At 41.6% G+C, this 22772-nt stretch overlaps 1 protein-coding gene across 1 annotated transcript; it reads left to right on the forward strand.

The window, feature by feature from the left end:
- The first annotated feature begins 2494 nt into the window (after positions 1-2494).
- Positions 2495-9140, forward strand: LOC124150804. The gene is made up of 4 exons (XM_048401060.1): positions 2495-3040; positions 5321-5795; positions 7789-7905; positions 8909-9140. The coding sequence occupies exons 2-4, from the start codon at positions 5357-5359 to the stop codon at positions 9070-9072; spliced, it is 720 nt and encodes a 239-aa protein (XP_048257017.1). The 5' UTR covers positions 2495-3040; positions 5321-5356; the 3' UTR covers positions 9073-9140.
- The last annotated feature ends 13632 nt before the right edge of the window (positions 9141-22772 follow it).

Below are 22772 nucleotides of genomic sequence, written 5' to 3' on the forward strand. Positions count from 1 at the left end.
GGAACACTGTGTATTCCGGAACACTGTCTATACCGGAACACTGTCTATCCTGGAACACTGTCTATACTTGAACCGTATCTATACTGGAACACTGTCAATACCGGAACACTGTCTATACCGGAACACTGTCTATACTGGAACACTGTCTATACCGGAACACTGTCTATACCGGAACACTGTATATACCGGAACACTGTCTATACTGGAACACTGTCTATCCTGGAACACTGTCTATACTTGAACCGTGTCTATACTGGAACACTGTCAATACCGGAACACTCTCTATACCGGAACACTGTCTATACTTGAACCGTGTCTATACTGGAACAATGTCTATACTGGAACACTGTCAATACCGGAACACTGGCTATCCTGGAACACTGTCTTGACTGGAAATCAAAACATCAATGGTCGAATATCTACTGAAACAGATTCCATAGGGTATAAAAGGCAAAATAAAATTATATCACTGAAAATCAGGGATCAGTGCCACAAGGTGTTCATTTTCCTGAAAAGGGTAAGTTTGTTTGGCCATGCCACTCACACAATTACCAATACAGTTGACCGCCTCCGTGGTCTTGTGGTAGAGCGTCCGCCCGGAGAGCGGAAGGTCCAGGGTTCGATCCCGGGCCGCGTCATACAAAAAGACGTTAAAAGATTGTACTTGTTGTTACCCTGTCTGGCGCTCGGCATAAGGGGCTAAAATAAAGGACTGGTCGGCTCGGAGTCAGTATGCTGTGTCTAAGTGGGGTATTCATGTTAAACTGCTGCATGGTATCACAGTGAACTAGCACTATAAATCGGCATCAGTCCGGACTAGTACAAGCAGCCACACACACACATACACGTGCATGCACGTCGCTATATAAGTGCAATAATCTTGGTCGCGACGTTAAACCCAATTTCACCTCACCTCACCAATACAGTAAACTACGTTTATAACGAACACGCTTATAACGAACTAACTGATATAACGAACCTATTTTTTAGTCCCGACCATTTGTTGTATAAATGCTGTATATATGCTTATAACGAACTTCGGCTATTACGAACTAAATAAGTGGACCCTTCGATTTCGTTATAACCGTAGTTTACTGTACACTGAAATAATGTGGACGCGCGAGCTCTGGTTCTTGTCTGAGAATGTACCTACCATACCAGGGACACACCACCATAACACGGGGTACACCTCAACACTGGGACAGTGTCTACAACAACGTGGAAACTGTCGTCACAGTGGTCAATAATACCTAAAACATAATACGTTATATTTAGCTAACATGTGTTACGTGAAATTCAATAAGGCCTACTTCACGGTTGGACGCAATCCGTGACTCAAGTCGGTCAAGGTTACAGCTCAACATTTGTTTGCGATTCGTTGACTTTAAACCGAATCTGGTGGACTATCAGCTCTCGGGAAGTACGCTGGAGACATTGGTATGTTGACCGGTCACTGTGTGGGTCTGATACTTATATTGTAGTCTATATGTTACCATACTCGTCAACGCCAACTTCATGTACGCCTACGCATGTGTTAAGGTAGTAGCCTGAAATAGTTCACGACAGCAGGTTCTTTACTTGAAATATTTATGTGTAAATCAGACACACGTGCACACAAGGTACGGCAGTATGTTGGCCATAACTACATATGTAGCGTTACTGAAATGCATATGGTGATTGTGCTACTGCGTCAAACACTTCAAACTCCGCGAATATGCGAGTGAAAATTCGTCTTCCGCACCCCCTGCTTGTCGTTAGAGGCGACTAACGGCATTTGGCAAAGAAACAAACAAACGTTTAGTGTCACACAGTGAAGCGGCCTTTGTGTTGTCAGAACATTTCCCGTATCGTGATGATGATGACGATGACGACGACGTTTTAAATGATGATGATGATGATGATGATGATGATGACGATGATTATGACGACGACATTATTACGTGTACACATCATTATGTATGCACATTCTCTGTTTACCACCCAAGCTGTCTGACTGGTGCTTAAAAGTTGACAATCGTATTACTATCTCCCCCTTCCTTCACTGCTGGGTCAGCAGAGGTATATAATCACTTGCCTACAGCAACACCACATGTGTTTCAGTGTTGGGCACGACATAAGCCCCAGATGCCATCCATGTAATCTCCACGACCAACATTGCTTGATGTCTCCACTATAAAATTGTCTCCTCTATAACATTGTCTACACTGTAACATTGTCTCCACTATAACATTGTCTCCACTATACTATTATCTACACTGTAACATCGTTTACAATATAACATTGTTAACACTGTAACACATCTCCACTATAACATTGTCTACACTGTAACATTGTCTACACTGTAACATTGTCTACACCATAGCATTGTCTACACAATAACATTGTCTACACCATAACATTGTCTGCACTGGAACATTGTCTATACTTTGACATTGACTGCACTGTAATATTGTCTACATTGTAAAACTGTAAACGTCTACACTATTACAGTGCATGTTGTTGTCCAACATCTAGCGTAGGGCGGAGCCTGTCCTAATACCTATTCTGCTGCACTATGTACATTCTTTCACAGGAGACATGTAGAGAAAGTATAAGTGTTTAACGTTTCCTCACAGCGGCATTCATGAATGAACGGAAATCCTTTGATAAAACAAATAGGACAGCAAAGAGGGCGTATCAGCTAGAACAACAGAACGAACAACAGTACTTCTTTTAACACTATACCCTGTATGTTTCGGGACATGACGGAACTGTGACAAGTGACAATGACATTGTGCTAGGACACTGGCGAGCCTCGTACAGCACGTTGTATAACGGGACTGACGGTTCGACAGGCAGCACTATAACAGTGTGTGTGTGGACGCGTGTGTAACGGTACAGTGGGGGCACATGCAGGTTCAAGTGTAAAAACGCTCCGGTGAGTCTGAGGGCGTCGGAACAGCCTGTGTTGCGGACCAAGAAGGGCAAGCCTGCCTGTGTAGATGGTATACCAGTAGAAGCTTTACAGAAAAGTCATTGCATAAAGTTACTTCATCGAATAGTAAGTTACTGTTTGTATTATCCCATGTCGCCATCTCAGTGGGGTGATGGACTCAAGCCAACACCGTAGAACAATGGTTTTATCTTTTAGCCCGCCATCTTTTAGGTGAGGCGAAATGGGGTTTAACGTCTCTTCCAACATTATTGCACTTATATAGCGACGTGCATGCACGTGTGTTTGTGTGTGTGGCTTCTTGTACGTGTCCAGACTGATGCCGATTTATAGTGCTAGTGCTAGTGCTAGTGCTAGCGCACTGAGATACCATGCCGCAGTTTAACACGAATACCCCACTCAGACACAGTATACTGATTCCGAGCCGACCAGATTTTTTTAGCGCCTCAATGCTGAGCGCCAGACAGGGTAACAACAAGTACCATCTTTTAACGTCTTTTGGTATGACGCGGCCGGGGATCGAATCACGGACCTTCCGCTCTCCGGGCGGAAGCTCTACCACTCTCTACACCGGATTCTCTACATATAATTATGTATGTTTTGTTGATGTTATGAAAGATTTTGACACTGTTGATCGAGATCACCTATGGCTAAAACTCATGTCTATTGCAGTGTGTGGCAAAATGCTTAACGCTGTTCAAGCATTATATCAAAATGTGGATTGTGCTGTCCGACTAAATGATTGATGTACAACTGATTCGTTTCCAGTATCACAAGGCGTGAGACAAGGCTGCTAATTCTCACCAGCACATTTTTCAGTGTACATCAACGATGTTGTAATTGTGATAAATAATTTAAAGTGTTGTATAACTATTGATGAAGAGATGCTGTCTAGTTTGTTAAATGCTGATGATAAAGCTTTTTAGACCCCGATGAAACGTCCTCCATTGTATGACAAATGATTTAAGCATTTGATGTATAAATGGCGTCTAAAGGTTAATGATGACAAAACCAACGTTTTTCTTTTTAGGAAGAAATCCTGCTATAGTTTTCAGTGTGGGGAAGCGTTAAAATCCGGGTTAGGATTGGTCTTCAGCCGCCCATGCCTTTCGTAAGAGGCGAGTAACGGGATCGGGGGGTAACTTGGTTGACGCATGTCATCGTATCCCAATTGCGTGGTACGATGCTCATGATGTCAATCACTGGATAGTCTGGTCCAGACTCGATTATATTCCAGACCGCCGTCATATAGTTGGAATATTGATGAGTACGGCGTTTAACAACAAACAAAAATATTTCAGTGTGGTGACATTCCGATTGCTTATTACAGTGTTTCCCATTGCTTGGGACTGTGTTTTAATGAACACGTGAATATGCATGCACCAGTTAAGGAACTGTGTAAATCAGCAGGTACATAGTTTATTTATGCAGGAGGGATGTCATTTGTATATGTCTCTTATTGAGCCTATATTACTGTATGGTGCCAGCATTTCGGGGGTAAATAAGTACAGTGAGTGAGTGAGTGAGTTTGGTTTTCCGCCGCTTTTAGCAATATTCCAGCAATATCACGGCGGGGGACACCAGAAATGGGCTTCACACATTGTACCCATATCGGGAATCGAACCCGGGTCTTCGGCGTGACGAGCGAACGCTTTAACCACTAGGCTACCCGACCGCCCCAAATAAGTACAGAGAAGAATAAGGACTGTAGGATGTTTCTTGGAGTAGGCAAGGATTCCCAAAGCATTGCAATTAGGTGAGATATGGGATGGTGTTCTGTTAATGTCAGTCTGAAAACATAGTGTTTTAGATATCTCTTTCGTCTTAAATTCATGTGACCTACACGCATTCCTATTCAAAATTCATTAATGTTCTGAACTTAACAGGGGATCTTTAAACTGCAGTGTTTTAAGTATCTTATCCAAGTTTAATGAGGAACTGTTAATTGTAAATGTTTGGGGAGCAAAATGTTGTGTTAATTGTGGGAAACAATTTTTAATAAACAGCGATGTTGAAAATTGGCATATTCCGTTCTGGAATGATACAGGTAAACTAAATGGTGATAAGCTTCGCACATATAGAACTTATAAAGCAACTCCAACTGTTTCTGTTAAACATGTGATGTACAGAGGCAACAGTCGTGTTTTATCCAAATCCAGATTTTACCCTTGTTTATTGAAACCAGCGGATATGCCAAGCCTCTTGTGCAACTTTTTTTTCAGAGATAATTTGTAAGGATTCGTTTACTCCGAAATGTGTCAGTCGGGGCGAGTTCTGGGAGAGCATTACTGTCCGGTGTTTCACAGTATTTGCATATAAAAATGGATCATGAAAACAGGAGAAATCGTACACATTCTCGAAAGGTGAAGTTTTTTAAATTTATTTCAGATATCTCATGTTGAGGTATTCTCAGTACTGGATACAATGGAAAGGGCAAATGATACTGAAGTTATTGAACTCATTAAACTCGTCGTAGACAATCAGAAACGCATAGCGACTTCGATGAACGCCCTTATGGAGAAAATGTCTACAATGGCGAGAGACGTGACGCCAAATGAACCACGGCGAGCCCAAATAAGCCCCAAGGAAGACAGCCCACATAACTCACGTCAGCTGCAGGAGTTGAGGGCCCAGCTTGATGGATTAGAACAGAGGGTTGCCGTATTAGAAAACAGTCGCACATATTCTACAGGGGACAAGACATCACATAGTCGAGACACGGACGCAAGGCATCACCTTGAGGGAACCCTTCCTGAAGACTTGTCAGAAGCTCTGTCGACTTGGTGCAGTCTAGATTCCATTGAGAGCATCAGGACATCTGCCGAGGAGGGGAGACTTGAAGATCCCCTGGACCAGCATAAAGGTATGTGCACTTTAGGGATGCAGAAGTCACATTGCAGGGATGGATACAAATCCACAAAATTCTAAGTAGCGAGTCGGCATAAAAAATCGCTTCAATAGCAATTTAGATTAACGTCCCGCGACAGCATATATACATCCAAATTGCTCGTGATGTCTACTATTTGATGCCTGGTCGCTACGGGGATGACGTTTTATGTTTTTATTTGTCTCCTATACAATAGAGATACATGTATCATTGTTATTCCCGTGAAGATCTGGGTTAAACGTGATCTTCAGCAACCAATGCTTGTCGGAAGAATCGACTAACATGATCGGGTGGTTAGGCCCAATGACTTGGTTGATGTCATCATATCCCACGGGCGGGCGGGTAGCCTAGTGGTTAAAGCCTTCGCTCGTCACGCCGAAGACTCGGGTTCGATTCCCGATAAGGGTACAATGTGTGAAGCCCATTTCTGGTGTCCCCCGCCGTGATATTGCTGGAATATTGCTAAAAGCGGCGTAAAACCATACTCACTCACTCATCATATCCCAAATGCAGATGCTCATTACGTCAACCACTGGATTGTCTGACCCATATTATTTACAACATATAGCTGGAATATTGCTTAGTGCATACGGTGTTAAACACACAAACAAATAAACAATCAAACAAACAAAACAATAAATGGTCCTGTCCACCATGTAAGGCAAGGTTCCCAGTGTGTATGCTGCTGTATAAAGCTGGCTTTTACAACAAACATACACTATAAATGTCCTACATTATAATTTCCCTTCAGTCTACTGAAAGAGTTTTAATGCTTTTTCCGTGCCCTACTTGAATGTGGGTTATGAACATACGCTCTGACATGCTGTCCTGGGAGTCGCTGCTTCAACGGGTGCCAACCGTTACTCTGACCTCGCGTCATACTCGTTATCCCATCATCCACAATTTCCCCAGATGAATACACACATTCTCCTCAAATCGAATATGGAACTTCACAAAGCCTCGTGCCATGTATTAGACATATATGGCATTAACATTGTAGACAAATGCTCTCCACGATGGTAATTTTGTCAACACAACCTGCATTTCGAGCCGTCCGCTTGACATACAGAATGTTGTGATTATTTTCAAAAATTAAATCTGTTAAAAAAGATGATGAAAAAAACCTACACTCGGGCTTTGCAAACAACAACATATCTTTCACTGGACAGGATGGATGATTTAATATTTTTTGTGGGTCCCAAAAAATTGCTCAGCTTCTTTCAGAGGAAAAAAAAGTGTACATCTTGAACCACAGATACCTGTGGTTAAAATTCTCTTCTGGATAATAATGCAGTCTAAGGCGTCGCTAATTTACTGGGCAGAGTTGCATCCCTTAGCTGGTAGTGGATTCGAATCCCATGCACGTTCCGCTTATAAACCTTAGCTTTCCCAGCGCACAGATCACAAATCAGGTGAAGTTGAGCAGCGTCGGTCGCGGAGAGTAGTTTGATGGGTGACCGCGTTTCGGCAGTTTGGCTCCTGAGAGTTTCCATGGCATCGGTCCTGCCCCACACTGAAGCACATGTACCACATGTGGTGTCTCCTCATGCAGGATCCTCATCGGTGAATGGGTACCCGGTAGGATGAGATGGCAATGTGGTTGTTAACCTTCCAGCACCTAACAGGCCGCTTGAGTTGTATACTTCCCAGGGAGCTGAGAATGATGGTTGGGTGCACACTGATCCAGTGACCGGGGTTATAGTAGCGCTTTGAGCATGCCCCTGTGTGGTGTGGAAATATGCGCAATATAAATGGTCCATTATTATTATTATAATTATCATAATTATCATAATTATAATAATTATTATTATTATTATTATTATTATTATCATTTGAGTTGTAAATGCGTCTCTTTAGATCTTCCTCTTACATTACGCTGTCACGCTGAGATATAAGTAAAATAATTTGGGGCCAACTCACTCACTCACTCACTCACTCACTCACTCACTAGTTTCTTTCTTTGTTTTAGGTTCTCATTTCAAGGCTGTCACTCTGGCCATAGTGTTTGCTATCCGTCTGGCTGCCTCGGATACCCCTCCGGTTAATGGGGAGGAAAGAGACACACCTCCGATCGAGGAGAAGACAGGTGACTTTACAAATCATATAGTTCCAGCTTAACATCGTCAATACTTCACTGTCATTTATACGATATCTGTCCTTTCTTTCATGTGATTGAGAACCGCCACCGTGGTCTAGTGGTAGAGCGTCCGCCACGGTTTCGATCCACGGCCGCGTCATGACAGTTACCCTGTCTGGCGCTCGGCATTACATTAAGGGGCTAAAACAAGGACTGGTCGGCTCCTAGTCAGTATATAGTGAGTGGGGTATTCAAGTAAAACTGCTAGGTGTCTCATTGAGCTTGCATTATAAAATCAGCATCAGTCCGGACTAGTGCAAGCAGCCACTTACATACACACACGTCCATGCGCGTCGCTGGATAAGTGCAATAATACCTCAACTCCGGTGATTGAGGATCGTTGTGTGTACAAAACGGTGGAGAACTGACGATGTATGATGTCATGGTTTGGTTATGTTATCAGTTTCTGTAAACTGAGGTGTCGCCATTCACTTAGTCGAGTTGCGTCCCTTGACCATGTCAGGATGTACCGGTCGTGGACGCGAATACCAAGTTTTGTACTAATACAACTTTAGTTCAAAGGGAAATTGATATGAAATATCAACAGGCCTTTTTTCGTAAATACATAAGTGAGAGTACAAGAGCATAGTGAAATACAGTAATCAAGTCGTTTACATGTAACAGATCTCTAATTTACAAGATAACCAGGGCCCACTTGCACAAAGCAATCTTAGCACAACGACTATTATAAGCCCAAGTTAAAGTTCGAGAGTTACGATCATCTTAGCGCTAAGATCGCTTTGTGCAAGTGGGCCCAGGTAGCACATGTATTGGAACGTGATATTGACGAATAGACATGTTCTTACAATTATATTAAAACATACGTATTTCACACAACATCACTTGAACATCAACTCATTTCTCACCATAGCAAAATAATTTTCCACTGTTCACAGATGTAACTACATGTGAAATTAATTAGTGTTACAAATACTGATGGCACATGTTTCAGGTGGTGATCATTTAAAAGCAACAGCTCTGGCCATCGTGTTCATGATCAAGCTGATGAAAGCCCAGGAACTGCCTCTTGTGCTGGACAGTCAAGGGGAAATAACTCCAGGCTCACACGATCACAGTCGACCAGTGAGATATCCGAGCACTGCAGTCATGCCCTGAAACGGGGAAGTTATGAATCTGTGTGTGTGTGTGTGTGTGTGTGTGTGTGTGTGTGTGTGTGTGTGTGTGTGTGTCTGCATGTACTAGTCCGGACTGATGCCGATTTTGAGATACCATGCCACAGTTTAACATAAATACCTCACTCAGACACAGTATACTGACTCCGAGCTGGTCCCTCCTTGTTTTAGCCCCTTAATGACGGGCGCCAGACAGGGTAACAACAAGTACGATCTTTAAACTTCTTTTGGAATGATGCTGCCGGGGATCGAACCCCGGACCTTCCGCTCTCCCGGCGAAGCCCTACGACTCGACCACGGAGGCGGCCGCTAAGTCAATATGTTTTTGCAATCTACTGACACGTTAATAAGTTATTAACTCCAGTGCGTCGATACATTTCATTGTGAGCAACGGGTACTAAATTACTCTTTATTTTATCAGGTGTCAGGTTCGTCAGATACCTGTCTACCATTTGGTATGACTGTTGGAGTATAGGTAAGCCATTTTGAACAATATTTTAGTTATGTAGGCATTGGTGAAACCCAGATGCACGGGTATGGTTGACAAAAACCTTGAATCATTATCAGTGTGGATTTGTCATTGATAATTTTCTGTCACTCCTATGTCCCGCGACTCTGCACGGCCAAAGGCGGGTCCTCAGACGACTGGGACACCCATGCCACATACAATGCATGTTAAGTTAATGGCGTCACTATAACCATGATTAAATCTAGTATGTGATAACGAAATTCGAATTCTGAGATTGACCTTCATGGCAGAGGATTGTACCAATTGTTTAAAAGGCATTACTTAGAAGTTGTCGGATGACAAAGTAGACACAATTTATGGATAGCAATTTCTTTATATACTGTAAAGGCGACGTACAACTTCTTTATTTACCGTAAAGCCTATTTACTGTAAATCCTCCGCCTACTCTATATATACTCCAGCCTTGCCAGACAATGGTATATGAATCAATACCGAAACGTCGCCTTTACAGTAAATAAAGTTGTTATCCAAAAATTGTGTCTACTTTGTCAAAGGATTGTACCGTACCTGCAATATGTGATCAGCATCGTCAACTGTGATCTCCCTGTTGTGCGTGTTGAAGACGCGAAGATCAGGAATCCACACTTTAGCCCTTGGTACGTTAAGTGTTCTTACGTTCTGGTACTTCTGGCTGTTCCACGTCAACCTGCCGTCAACCACGAGACGACTAGATCCAGCCATGTCATCAGTCTTTCACTGGCAAGACCGCCTCTATGGTGTAGTGGTAGAGCGTCCGCGTCATACAAAAAAAAAGGTTTAAAGATGGTACTTGTTGTTACCCTGTCTGGCGCTCGACATTAAGGGGCTAAAACAAGGACTGGTCGGCTCGGAGTCAGTTTACTGTGTCTGAGTGGGGTATTCATGTTAAACTGCGGCATGATATCTCGGTAGGCTGGTACTATAAATCGGCATCAGTCCGGACTAGTACAAGCAGCCACACACACTCAAACACACAAACGTGGATGCACGTCGATATGTAAGTGCAATAATCTTGGATGCGACGTTAAACCCAATTTCACCTCATCTCACCTTCACTGGCCACGTCAAGGTTTACAAACTTGGACAAGGAGGCATGCACTGACATGGACATTGTATCAGAGGATTCATTGATTGGGCTGATGTGTGGTTGATAGTCATGTAGAAGATTCGTCTGGAGGCTGACCAGGTCCTTCTAATGAGCACCCGAGATGTGGATTACAAGATAAAGGCAAAACAACGTGAACACAAACATATTTTAGAATACGTTCTAATATCATAGAGGCGCATTTAATTTCCTCTCGTGCTTTGTGTGGTTCTGATTAGGAACCCTGGCTGATTTCATAGGTTCTAATATATGATTTTTGACATATCAAATTGAAAACCATTTTATCGCATGTGGCTTTTCTCTGTGGAGCCTCTGTTTAAATGGTAGCAATGGGTGTAAATACCATCCACTGTGTCTACACAGACGTTTTGGAAACGTTTACTGATTGGGAAGTGTTAGATAAACACATTTATTTTCATGCAATAACAGTTTTGACAGTGCTCTCTGAAGTCTGATTTCAGCAAGGCATTACATGGATAAACCACACGAAGCGTCATTTAGTATTTTAACAGCATTGATCAGCAAATACTCTTATCCCTTTCCATCATCTGCACAAGGATTGTGTTAAGAATGAACCTGAAAGCTAGGCCGTGTTGACATGTTAAAGTACTGCGGAATTGCTAGAAATCTTTATCTTGCTTCATTAAAATACGAATCACGGGGCAATGGAAATAGCATATATAAAATAACGCCAATCGATCTAATCTAGCCTATCCCAACTAACACTGGGAACAGCCGTTAAAGGTACTTTTAAAGGTAAAATGATGATAGACTTAGAAACTATTCGTCTGTTGTCATGCATGTACCAAACGGCCTATATCATGAGGTAATTCCCAAACATCTGTTCCGAGGCGAAATGTCACCAAAGAGTTGGGGGTGGTCTCAATATATATCTGTTATTGTACTTCATTGAGATGTGCAATGACGGGGTAGCAATTAAGATACATTGTATGTACTGCATTATATTTGCTTGGGAAAATGATGGAATGGTTAAACGCTATGAAACGGGATGAGTATTGGAAGGTTGGGGCTTATGAATCAAGAAGTATTTGTTGTTCTGCAGATGATGTCTTTAGCCGGCAATTGACTCAGATAATTATAATGATTATAATCTGAATCTGTACTATCACTCAAAGGTATGATAACTAGTGCCATAAGGTTGATATCTACGCCGTCATCTTGGCGGAACTGACGTTCTATTTCAAAACATGATCTTCAGCCATTCGCCATAACTCTGGTATGATTCTAACAAAGGCTGCGTTAATAAACTCTTTGACATGAATGAGTTTGAATGTTGTGTTCTGTCTTGCACAGTAAGCCAGGAAAAACTCAGTAGGGTTGAGCTCACAATGTTCGAGTGGCGTATGAATGTCATCAATACTGCGGAGTTAATGTGACGTCATAGACAGGATGGAATATTTTCCTCTCGAAACTGCACGGTCATCGCCACGTGCACGATGTCGAAATCCCATCTCGTGAAGAGCACTAATTAATATGGCCCGGGAAAACATTAATTGTCTTTAATTTCCTCACGAATTCTACTACAAGTAGGGGGTACCATCTGCATAAAACTTAGACACGGTACGTCTAATCGCCCCTGTACAAAGCTGTATAATATAATTTTACGTCACGGTTTCGTTTTTGAGACGACCCCTACCTTCTCTGTTTTTAAATATCATACGGTAGAGCTTATGGTATGAAAGCCCCAGAACTTGGGCAGTTAGGTAATACACCCTGTCTAAACTAATAAATGGTTCCCTCTATCTCTCTCATGTCTAAAGAACTTGTATACATTTCCAAACACATACTCCATGTCGTGTGTCATGACTATGGCTTTGCAAATGTAATGCAACATCCGTCGTGGTAGCAGTGTTGACAAAACAAATGCAGCATAATTTGTTTTATAATATGCACATCTATAATTTACTCCAAAAGACTTGTTTTCGTTGATTAGATGTTTTATGAAAACTACATTATTAGTATTATAACGGAGTCACGCGAGCATTCTATGGGCCGTCTCAGACCTTGTTGGACTTGATCTGAACTTGTTTGCGTTCGACTTTTTCTCCTGTAAAATTGTCGATAGGACACCTTGTGACTGAAATACTTCAAATCACAGGTAATTAGATCGGTAGTTACTCGATATTTCAATAGCAACAGTTGGGCAAAAACTCCAACCCTTTTTCACGGGCAAAAAGCATTTTTCTAGCATTTCCGACTGCAGTACATCAGTGGATGTGAGCAACAACAACTAATGGATAATGTTACGTGTCGATTCCCAAATTGAAACAGTATGTTCATCCAGAAATCTGTACGTGAAAAGTATGTGTTAAACCAACAAACAACCAACAAGTGGTACACAATCAACAAATCTATTACAAAATTCACTAAATATACAAATCAGCAAAACTGCACAGCAATTATAATGGCAATTACCAATAGAGCGGTAGTACAATATTAAATGGCAATAAATTATACGATGGCAGTGGTCAGTATCAAACACAAACATACGTGGTGATAGCAAAAGTCAGTGACAATAATGTATATTCACCAAGCGGCGACTGTGGCCAAGCTTCTTCGGTGGGCTAGGCAGGGAATCGGGGACGATGAGTGATCCTCACATGAATATGCGTGTGAGCAAGAGACCAAATATGTGAGAGATGCGTAAACATGCTACTGTCCCCTTATATACAGTTCAAGTCGCTTCAAGAACACCAGAAACCGCCCCCGTGGTCTAGAGGTCAGTCAGTATACTGTGTCTGAGTGGGGCATTCATGATCATATTAAACTGCGGCATGGTATCTCAGTGGGCTAGCACTGTTAATCGGAATCACTCTGGACTAGCACAAGCACACACACTCACACGCACGCACGCACGCACGCACGCACGCACGCACGCACGCACGCACAAACACGCACGCACGCACGCACGCACACACACACACACACACGCATTCACGTCGCTATATAAGTGCAATAATCTTGTACGCGGTCAACACACCACACTCGTATCTAAATATTGTAACTTCCTAACGACTGCTTAGATTAAATGCCACTACATTACCGACTAATCACTGCCTAAATACAATGCCATGAGCGTTTACTGAATCTCAACCAAACCAATGTAATACAGTTAAAATGATTGTTAAACAATAAAATTTACTGCCATATAACAATAATAATATTAGGTCTGTGATGACAGACAGAGTTGTAGACAGACAGATAAGTACGCATTCCGTATACAGAGAAATATCGATAGTCCGGAATCCCCGTTATTCCGGGCGAATACTCTCAGTCAAGTGGTCAAGTAGTGGAAGGGAGTTGGCTACTTGACCATTATTGAACGATGGGTGATATACCTCAAGACAATATTACATTTCTTGCCCAAAATTCACTTGATTTTTGCCAATATGAGCAGACAGAACAGTAAGAAGGGGAGCACGATTGGCGACCATTGGCATGCCTACTTCTTGCCTAGATGTCTTATCCCAAAATAGTACATGGATTTTATAAATGAAAAAGTTCAGTATTTCACGTACTGTTTTCTCAGTTTACTTCAGACAACATTTTGATTTTTCACAATTTGTCCTGAACCTCTGTGGTCACTACGTTTAGTAACACATGTCCAGTGGATCCAAGGAATGCCCAAGGAATGACGTTTTTGTTCCTGATCCTGAAGTTTGTCGTGCGGGATAATCGTGTACACAGGTAACAAAATCAAGCCTAACAGAATCTCTTTTCTGAGATTGCAAAACGTTCAAGCAATTCCTTTGAGATTTTGAGAATCCACATGGTACATGCTTTATTTCCATTTGTCTTAAAAACTTTCTGTGAATAAACAACATATAACAACTACGTATCATACCTCAAGTCACAGGAGACCTTTTTCAACAACGCCTGTGACCACTGAACAAGCCTTTCAAATTCCACCATCAACGCATTATTCGAACGCATACTAAGGGTCTATATATTGATCATTCACAGTCTGAAAGCTACATGTATAATACATTTAAAGTTGACTTTTAAAAAAGCGTGATTAGACATATGTTAAATACAAGTGTAGAATTACGATATCAATCAATCTGTTTCGGAAATAACTTTGGCTGTGGGGCTGGTTAATGGACTTTTGTTGACATTCCGCGTAACGTTATCTGAAACTGTCTGTTGATTGACGTGTCCATTAATGTCTCCATGACTTTGCGTACAATTACCATGCAGTGCTGTCAATAAGGGAGACATTGTGATCATATCACTAATTCCACCTGCAATGACGACATTTTCCTCATCAGCACTTCGTGATAGAGATGGATTGAAGTGAGCAGGGATCCGTGTACTGATGGTGGTAGTTAAATGGTGGTAGTGAAATTCGTATTTTCTCCACACCTTCAAATCACCTAAGGATATGAGTATTCTTCATACTGTCACCATAATGGCGTGCCTCTCCCCGTCTGTCGGGTCGGATATTTATGCAGAAGCACAAAGGTTACACATGTCGCTTCTCCAGCAATACAACCTATTGATCCTCCCTGTCCACAACCTGTCACAACCTGTGAATGTTAGCGTTACATTTGATCTGTCCAGGATCAAGAAGGTCGATGTTGTCCTTGGGCTTCTAACTGCAGATTTGTGGATACAGTTTCAATGGTATGACGCAATGATAAAATGGGATCCTATAGGACATGGAAATATTACGTCCTTGAGATTTGAAAGAAAGACGATTTGGACGCCGAATATTGTCATTCAGGATACTCTCGATCCAGCTCCGTATCTTGGCTCTGATGAACAGCAGGTTGTCATTACCAACCAGGGACGTGCAGATATATATGTCCAGACTAGCGCACGAATCCCTTTCAATATGCGTGTTACTGCGTTTCCCTTTGATCAACATTTATGCAGGCTAACATTTGCCTCCGATACTTACAGAAAGGATGAGTTGTATGTGTATTCTTTTCATGAAAAAAATAATGTTGCACGACCTGCAAATGGTGAATGGGATGTCGACGTAATTACTTTGCACAACGAGCCTGAACTGACTGATGATGTACATTTTCAAAGTGTGTCAATCACATTGAGGAGAAGGCCTCTCTACTACGTGGTGACTCTCCTTCTACCCATCCTTGTCATATCCACAATCAACCCCTTCGTGTTCCTGGTCAAGGCGGAAACAGGAGAGAAACTGTCCATATCTGTCACTCTCTTTCTCTCTTTCACAGTCTTCATCACACTTCTTAGCGGTATACTACCCCAGACTTCCAGCAGCATCTCGCTTATCTCCCTTTACGTTTGTGGCCAACTCAATCTGAGTGGTCTGTATGTTCTCCTCTGTATCGCCATCCAACGCATCAGTCTCATGACGGAGCACAACAGGCTAACACGATTCATCGCCAAAATGGGATGTGCACAAACTGTCAGTCGGTATGACAGCCACGACAACGCCTCAATCCCTCATGCCACAGATATTCCTCTGACTGAGGTGAGCAGTAAATTGGACATAATCTGTTTCGTTATGTCACTCAGCTTGAGTCTCATTCTTACCTTAGGTACAATGATTTACATTGCCTTTTTTGTTTGAAATAGAAATGCACTATTGGTTGTCTTATTGCGGTTTCCAAAACCTATTGTGATAAATATATTGAGTTTTTTTATTGCTTGATTTGGGGATTTCTTTTCTCAAAACCTAAAGCCGGTGGTCGAAAAAACCAAAATGCTTTCACATTTTACAGTGGTCTCTTGTGAAAACATGTTCACGTCTTGTGGGTCGTGCAAAGTTTTGGGACAGGACTGAAAACAATTTGTAATATTGTATTGCTAAAGCGGTTTTTAGAAAAATGTTAATTGAGAATATATTTTTTCTACTTTCTTGATTATGACATACGACCGATCCGTAAACCAATTATTAAAATGAAGACGCCTTAGTGCGTTCAGTCCGTATGAAACAGTCATTCCTCAAGGCTAAATGTTGGATCTACGCCCCACGCTAACAACTTCCACGTTCAACTACTTCACCTTCCTCGCCAAGGTAGGTATCATCAGTCCATGTTAATAAGTTTCGTCTTCGTCTTCATCACATCAATTAGTTGTATGGTATCTCCCTTGTGCACCAAACTGTATTGTATGTCATCTGTGGAGCATCAGCACACATTTCAACACATGGTCACATATGGCACCCATAGCCTTGTCTCGTGAGAAGGGTTCCCAAATACAAAGTCAGGATACCAAATTGAATTCAGTCGTACCAACACAAGCTATGGTCCATGCCAACGTGACCTTTAAAAGTTTAATTTTAACTTTTGCCCAAAGGAAGCTACAGGAAGTCAGTTGAACATTTTACTACATATTACTTCTTTTTTCCGTTTTTGTCTTCATGTGAATTGTCAACGTTGTCGTAATGTTCACAAAATTGTTAATGTTATGATATTTTTAATGTAATCTTTTACCATGTAACATGAACGTTGTTCCCCAGACATGTTAGGGACAGTGCTCTGTCTGATCAAGCACAGACTACTAGTAGGGTAACACACTTACGTTTTGGTGGACAAATTGAAATCTCATCCATTGTAATGTTTTCTTATTTGCACATGCTCAAGGACAGTGTCAAATAGAGTGACCATTGGTGGCACCCGTCACAAACACATGCAAAGGAAAGTCAATTGTTAACCCGAAAATAGAGAATTGCAGCGGACATCATTTTGGTCACTGATGCGTCTGATTTGGTGAAGTCATCCACATGTTTACCATAGAAAGTTTTGAAAGCCTTATTAAGACCTTGAATGTTGTAACCCTGATCAAACGAACAGGGGATCTAACATCCGGATTAAGTGATAATCGGTACATTGTAATGTCACATAAAACATCTGTAGACCGCGCTGAGAGTATTCGCCCGGAATAACGGGGATTCCGGACTACCGATATTTCCCTGTATATGGAATGCGTACTTATCTGTCTGTCTACAACTCTGTCTGTCCTCACAGACCTAATATTATTATTGTTATATGGCAGTAAATGTTATTGTTTAACAATCATTTTAACTGTATTACATTGGTTTGGTTGAGATTCAGTAAACGCTCATTGCATTGTATTTAGGCAGTGATTAGTCGGTAATGTAGTGACATTTAATCTAAGCAGTCGTCAGGAAGTTACAATATTTAGATACGAGTGTGTTGTGTTGACTAGAATATTCTGTGGTGTTCTTGAGGTGAGGTGAAATTGTGTTTAACGTCGCGTACAAGATTATTGCACTTATATAGCGACGTGCATGCGCGCGCGCGCGCGCGTGTGTGTGTGTGCTTGTGTTAGTCCGGAGTGATGCCGATTAACAGTGCTAGCCCACTGAGATACCATGCCGCAGTTTAACATGAATGCCCCACTCAGACACAGTATACTGACTCCGAGCCGACCAGACCTTGTTTTTGCCCATTAATGCTGAGCGCCAGACAGGGCAACAAAAAGTACCATTTTTTAACGTTTTTTGGTATGACGCGGCCGGGAATCGAACCCCGGACCTTTCCCTCTCCGGGCGGATGCTCTACATCTAGACCACGGGGTTCTTGAGGCGACTTGAACTGTATATAAAGGGACAGTAGCATGTTTACGCATCTCTCACATATTTGGTTTCTTGCTCACACACATATTCATGTGAGGATCACTCATCGTCTCTGATTCCTTGCCTAGCCCATTACGGAAGCTTGGCCACAGTCGCCGCTTGGTGAATATACATTATTGTCACTGACTTTTGCTATCACCACGTATGTTTGTGTTTGATACTGACCACTGCCATCGTATAATTTATTGCCATTTAATATCGTACTACCGCTCTATTGTTAATTGCCATTATAATTGCTGTGCAGTAATTTGTTCTGATTTGTAAACTTATATTAGTGAATTTTGTTATAGATTTGTTGATTGTGTACCACTTGTTGGTTGTTTGTTGATTTTACACACACTTTTTTACGTACAGATTTCTTGATAAACATACTGTTTCAATTTGGGAATCGACACGTAACATTATCCATTATTTGTTGATGCTCACATCCACTGATGTACTGCAGTCGGAAATGCTAGAAAAAATGCTTTTTGCCCGTGAAAAAGGGTTGGAGTTTTTGCCCAACTGTTGCTTTTGAAATATCGAGTAACTACCGATCTAATTACCTGTGATTTGAAGTATTTCAGTCACAAGGTGTCCTATCGACAATTTTACAGGAGAAAAAGTCGAACGCAAACAAGTTCATATTAAGTCCAACACGGTCTGAGACGGCCCATAGAATGCTCGCGTGACTCCGTTATAATACTAATAATGTAGTCTTCATAAAACATCTAATCAACAAAAACAAGTCTTTTGGAGTAAATTATAGATGTGCATATTATAAAACAAATTATGCTGCATTTGTTTTGTCAATACTGCTACCACGGTTGATGTTGCATTACGCTTGGATGTTGCAAAGCCATAGTCATACTACACGGCATGGAGTATGTGTTTGGAAATGTATACAAGTTCTTTAGACATGAGAGAGATAGAGGGAACTATTTATTAGTTTAGACAGGGTGTATTACCTAACTGCCCAAGTTCTGGGGCTTTCATACCAAAAGCTCTACCGTATGATATTTAAAAACAAAAAAGGTAGGGGTCGTCTCAAAAACGAAACCGTGACGTAAAATTATATTATACAGCTTTGTAGAGGGGCGATAAGGCACCGTGTTCAGGTTTTATGCAGATGGTACCCCCTACTTGTAGAATTCGTGAGGAAATTAAAGACAATTAATGTTTTCCCGGGCCATATTAATTAGTGCTCTTCACGAGATGGGATTTCGACATCGTGCACGTGGCGATGACCGTGCAGTTTCGAGAGGAAAATATTCCATCCTGTCTATGACGTCACATTATCTCCGCAGTATTGATGACATTCATACGCCACTCGAACATTGTGAGCTCAACCCTACTGAGCTTTTCCTGGCTTACTGTGCAAGACATAACACAACATTCAAACTCATTCATGTCAAAGAGTTTATTAACGCAGCCTTTGTTAGAATCATACCAGAGTTATGGCGAATGGCTGATGATCATGTTTTGAAACAGAACGTCAGTTCCGCCAAGGTGACGGCGTAGATATCAACCTTATGGCACTAGTTATCATACCTTTGAGTGATAGTACAGATTCAGATACGTCATTATAATTATCTGAGTCAATTGCCGGCTAAAGACATCATCTGCAGAACAACAAATACTTCTTGATTCATAAACCCTAACCTTCCAATACTCATCCCGTTTCATAGCGTTTAAGTATTCCATCATTTTTCCAAGCAAATATAATGCAGTTCATACAATGTATCTTAATTGCTACCCCGTCATTGCACATCTCAATGAAGTACAATAACATATATATATATTGAGACCACCCTCAACTCGTTGGAGACATTTGCCTCGGAACAGATGTTTGTGAATTACCTCATGATATAGGCAGTTTGGTACATGCATGACAACACATGAATAGTTTCTAAGTTTATCATCAGTTTACCTTTAAAAGTACCTTTAAAGGCTACTCACAGTGTTAGTTGGGATAGGCTAGATTAGATCGATTGGCGTTATTTTATATATGCTATTTCCATTGCCCTGTGATTCGTATTTTAATGAAGCAAGAAAATATTTCTAGCACTTCCGACAGTACTTTAATATGTCAACACGGCCTAGCTTTCAGGTTCATTCTTAACACAATCCTTGTGCAGATGATGGACAGGGATAAGAGTATTTGCTGATCAATGCTGTTAAAATACTAAATGACGCTTCGTGTGGTTTATCCATGCAATGCCTTGCTGAAATCAGACTTCAGAGAGCACTGTCAACACTGTTATGGGAGTTATGCATTGCATGAAAATATATGTGTTTATCTAACACTTCCAAAACTTCGGTAAACGTTTCCAAAACGTCTGTGCAAACACAGTGGATGGTATTTACCCCCGCTGGTATAATTTAAACATAGGCTCCGCAGAGTAAAGCCACATGCGAAAAAATGGTTTTCAAGTTGATATGTCAAAAATCCTATATTTGAACCTATGAAATCAACCAGGGTTCCTAATCAGAACCACACAAAGCACGAGAGGAAATTAAACGCGCCTGTATGATAACAGAACGTATTCTAAAATATGTTTTTGGTCACGATGTTTTGCCGTTTTGAATCCTCTGATACAATGTCCTTGTCAGTGCATGCCTCCATGTCAGAGGTGGCAAACCTTGACGTGGCCAGTGAAAGTGAGGTGAGGTGAAATGGAGTTTAACGTCGCATCCAAGATTATTGCACGTATATCGACGTGCATGTGCATGTGTGTGCGTGCGTGCGTGCGTGCGTGCGTGCGTGCTTGCGTGCGTGTGTGTGTGCTTGTACTAGTCCGGACTGATGCCGATTTATAGTACCAGCTCACTGAGATACCATGCCACAGTTTAACATGAATACTCAACTCAGACACAGTATACTGACTCCGAGCCGACCAGATCTTGTTTTAGCCCCTTAATGCCGAGCGCAAGACAGGGTAACAACAAATACCATCTTTAATTTTTTTTTTGGTATGACGCGGACGCTCTACCACTACACCATGGAGGCGGTCTTGCCAGTGAAAGACTGATGACATGGCTTGAGTTTGCTTTAACGCCGGTTTTAACAGTATTACAGTTATATCACGGCGTGTCAGTTTAATATGGGAGGAAAGCCCAGAGTGATGCAGGTCTCAGACGTTTACGACTTCGGTGAAACCCACGAGGACGGGTATGGTGCTGACAAACCTAGAAAACATAATCGGGGCAAACCGGGATTCGAACCCACAATCATAGGTTTCTGGCGTGCCCAAGGGACGCAACTCTGCACAGCGAATCGCGGCGCCTTAGACGACTGGGCCACCCGTGCCCCCTAACACAACTGGAAGCTTTCGAAAGCATATATGGCTGCGGATTTTAATAAACAACCTAACAACCTGGGTCCATCATAGTGGCCGTTGGCATCAACACAAAGGTATAACTTATTACCTCAGAGTCAGCAATCGATTCAGGCAAGTAAGGCAACTGTGACAAATTTGATAGTTTCAAAACTTCATACCGTTAATGTGTTACAGTTAATAGCTGTATACCGTAAATGTGTGTTACAGTTAATGGCTGAAAACGTAAATATGTTTTTCAGTTAACAGCTACAAAGCTATACCGTCAGTGTTTCCTATAGCGTCAATGTTGAGCAGTCAACAGATGCATAGCGTCAATGTTTTACAGGTAACAGATTTTGGCGTCCATAGTTTACAGTTAATATATGCATAAAGTAAGTGTTTTACAGTTAACAGGCGCATAGTACCACTGTTTTACAGTTTACAGCTGCATAGGGTCAATAGTTTTTAGTTAACAGTTGCAGAGCGTCAATGTTTCACAATTAACAATTTTAGCATGATTAACATATAAAGTTAACAGATGCATTGCGTCAATACTTTACAGTTAGCAGACCAAAGCGCTAATGATTTACAGCTAGCATATGCGTAGCTATAGCGTCAATGTTTTACAGCTTATAGCGTCGATGTTTCACCGCGTTCAGCTTCAAAACGCCGTGATGTTGTAGCAAGTTAACAGGCGCATAGCGTCAATGTTTTACAGTTAACAACTACATGGCGCCAATGCTTTACAATTAACAGATACGTAGCAATAGCGTCAATGTTTTACAGCTTAGAACTTCGTAGCGTCCATGTGAGTGTGTTTGCTGCTGAAACATTTATGGCGACAATGTTTCAAAGAACAGCTTCAAAACATCAATACTTTCCAGTTTACAGATTCGTAGCTTCAATAGTCTTTCAGCAAATAACTTTCAGATTCATAACTAACATCTTGATAGCGTCAATGTTTCACAGTTAGAAACTTCATAGCGTCTGTTGCCACCTGCTAACCTCTTCATGTAACTAATGTGACAAAACTTCATGGAGTCAATCTTCCATAGTTTCACCGAGTCAATGTTTCACGGATTTGTAGGTTTAATATTTCACAGATTCATAGCTTCCCCGTTTCAGGGCATGACTGCAGTGCTCGGATGTCTCACTGTCCGACTGTGAT

The sequence above is a fragment of the Haliotis rufescens genome, unplaced genomic scaffold, assembly GCF_023055435.1.
Source record: "Haliotis rufescens isolate VD_foot unplaced genomic scaffold, xgHalRufe1.0.p SCAF_21, whole genome shotgun sequence".
NCBI classification, from domain to species: Eukaryota; Metazoa; Mollusca; class Gastropoda; order Lepetellida; family Haliotidae; genus Haliotis; species Haliotis rufescens.

Coding starts and splice junctions, on each gene's coding strand:
- LOC124150804 (XM_048401060.1), top strand. CDS start 5,357: ATGGAAAGGGCAAATGATACTGAAGTTATTGAACTCATTAAACTCGTC. Junction 5,796..7,788: donor TCCCCTGGACCAGCATAAAG/GTATGTGCACTT, acceptor TCTTTGTTTTAG/GTTCTCATTTCAAGGCTGTC. Junction 7,906..8,908: donor TCCGATCGAGGAGAAGACAG/GTGACTTTACAA, acceptor CACATGTTTCAG/GTGGTGATCATTTAAAAGCA.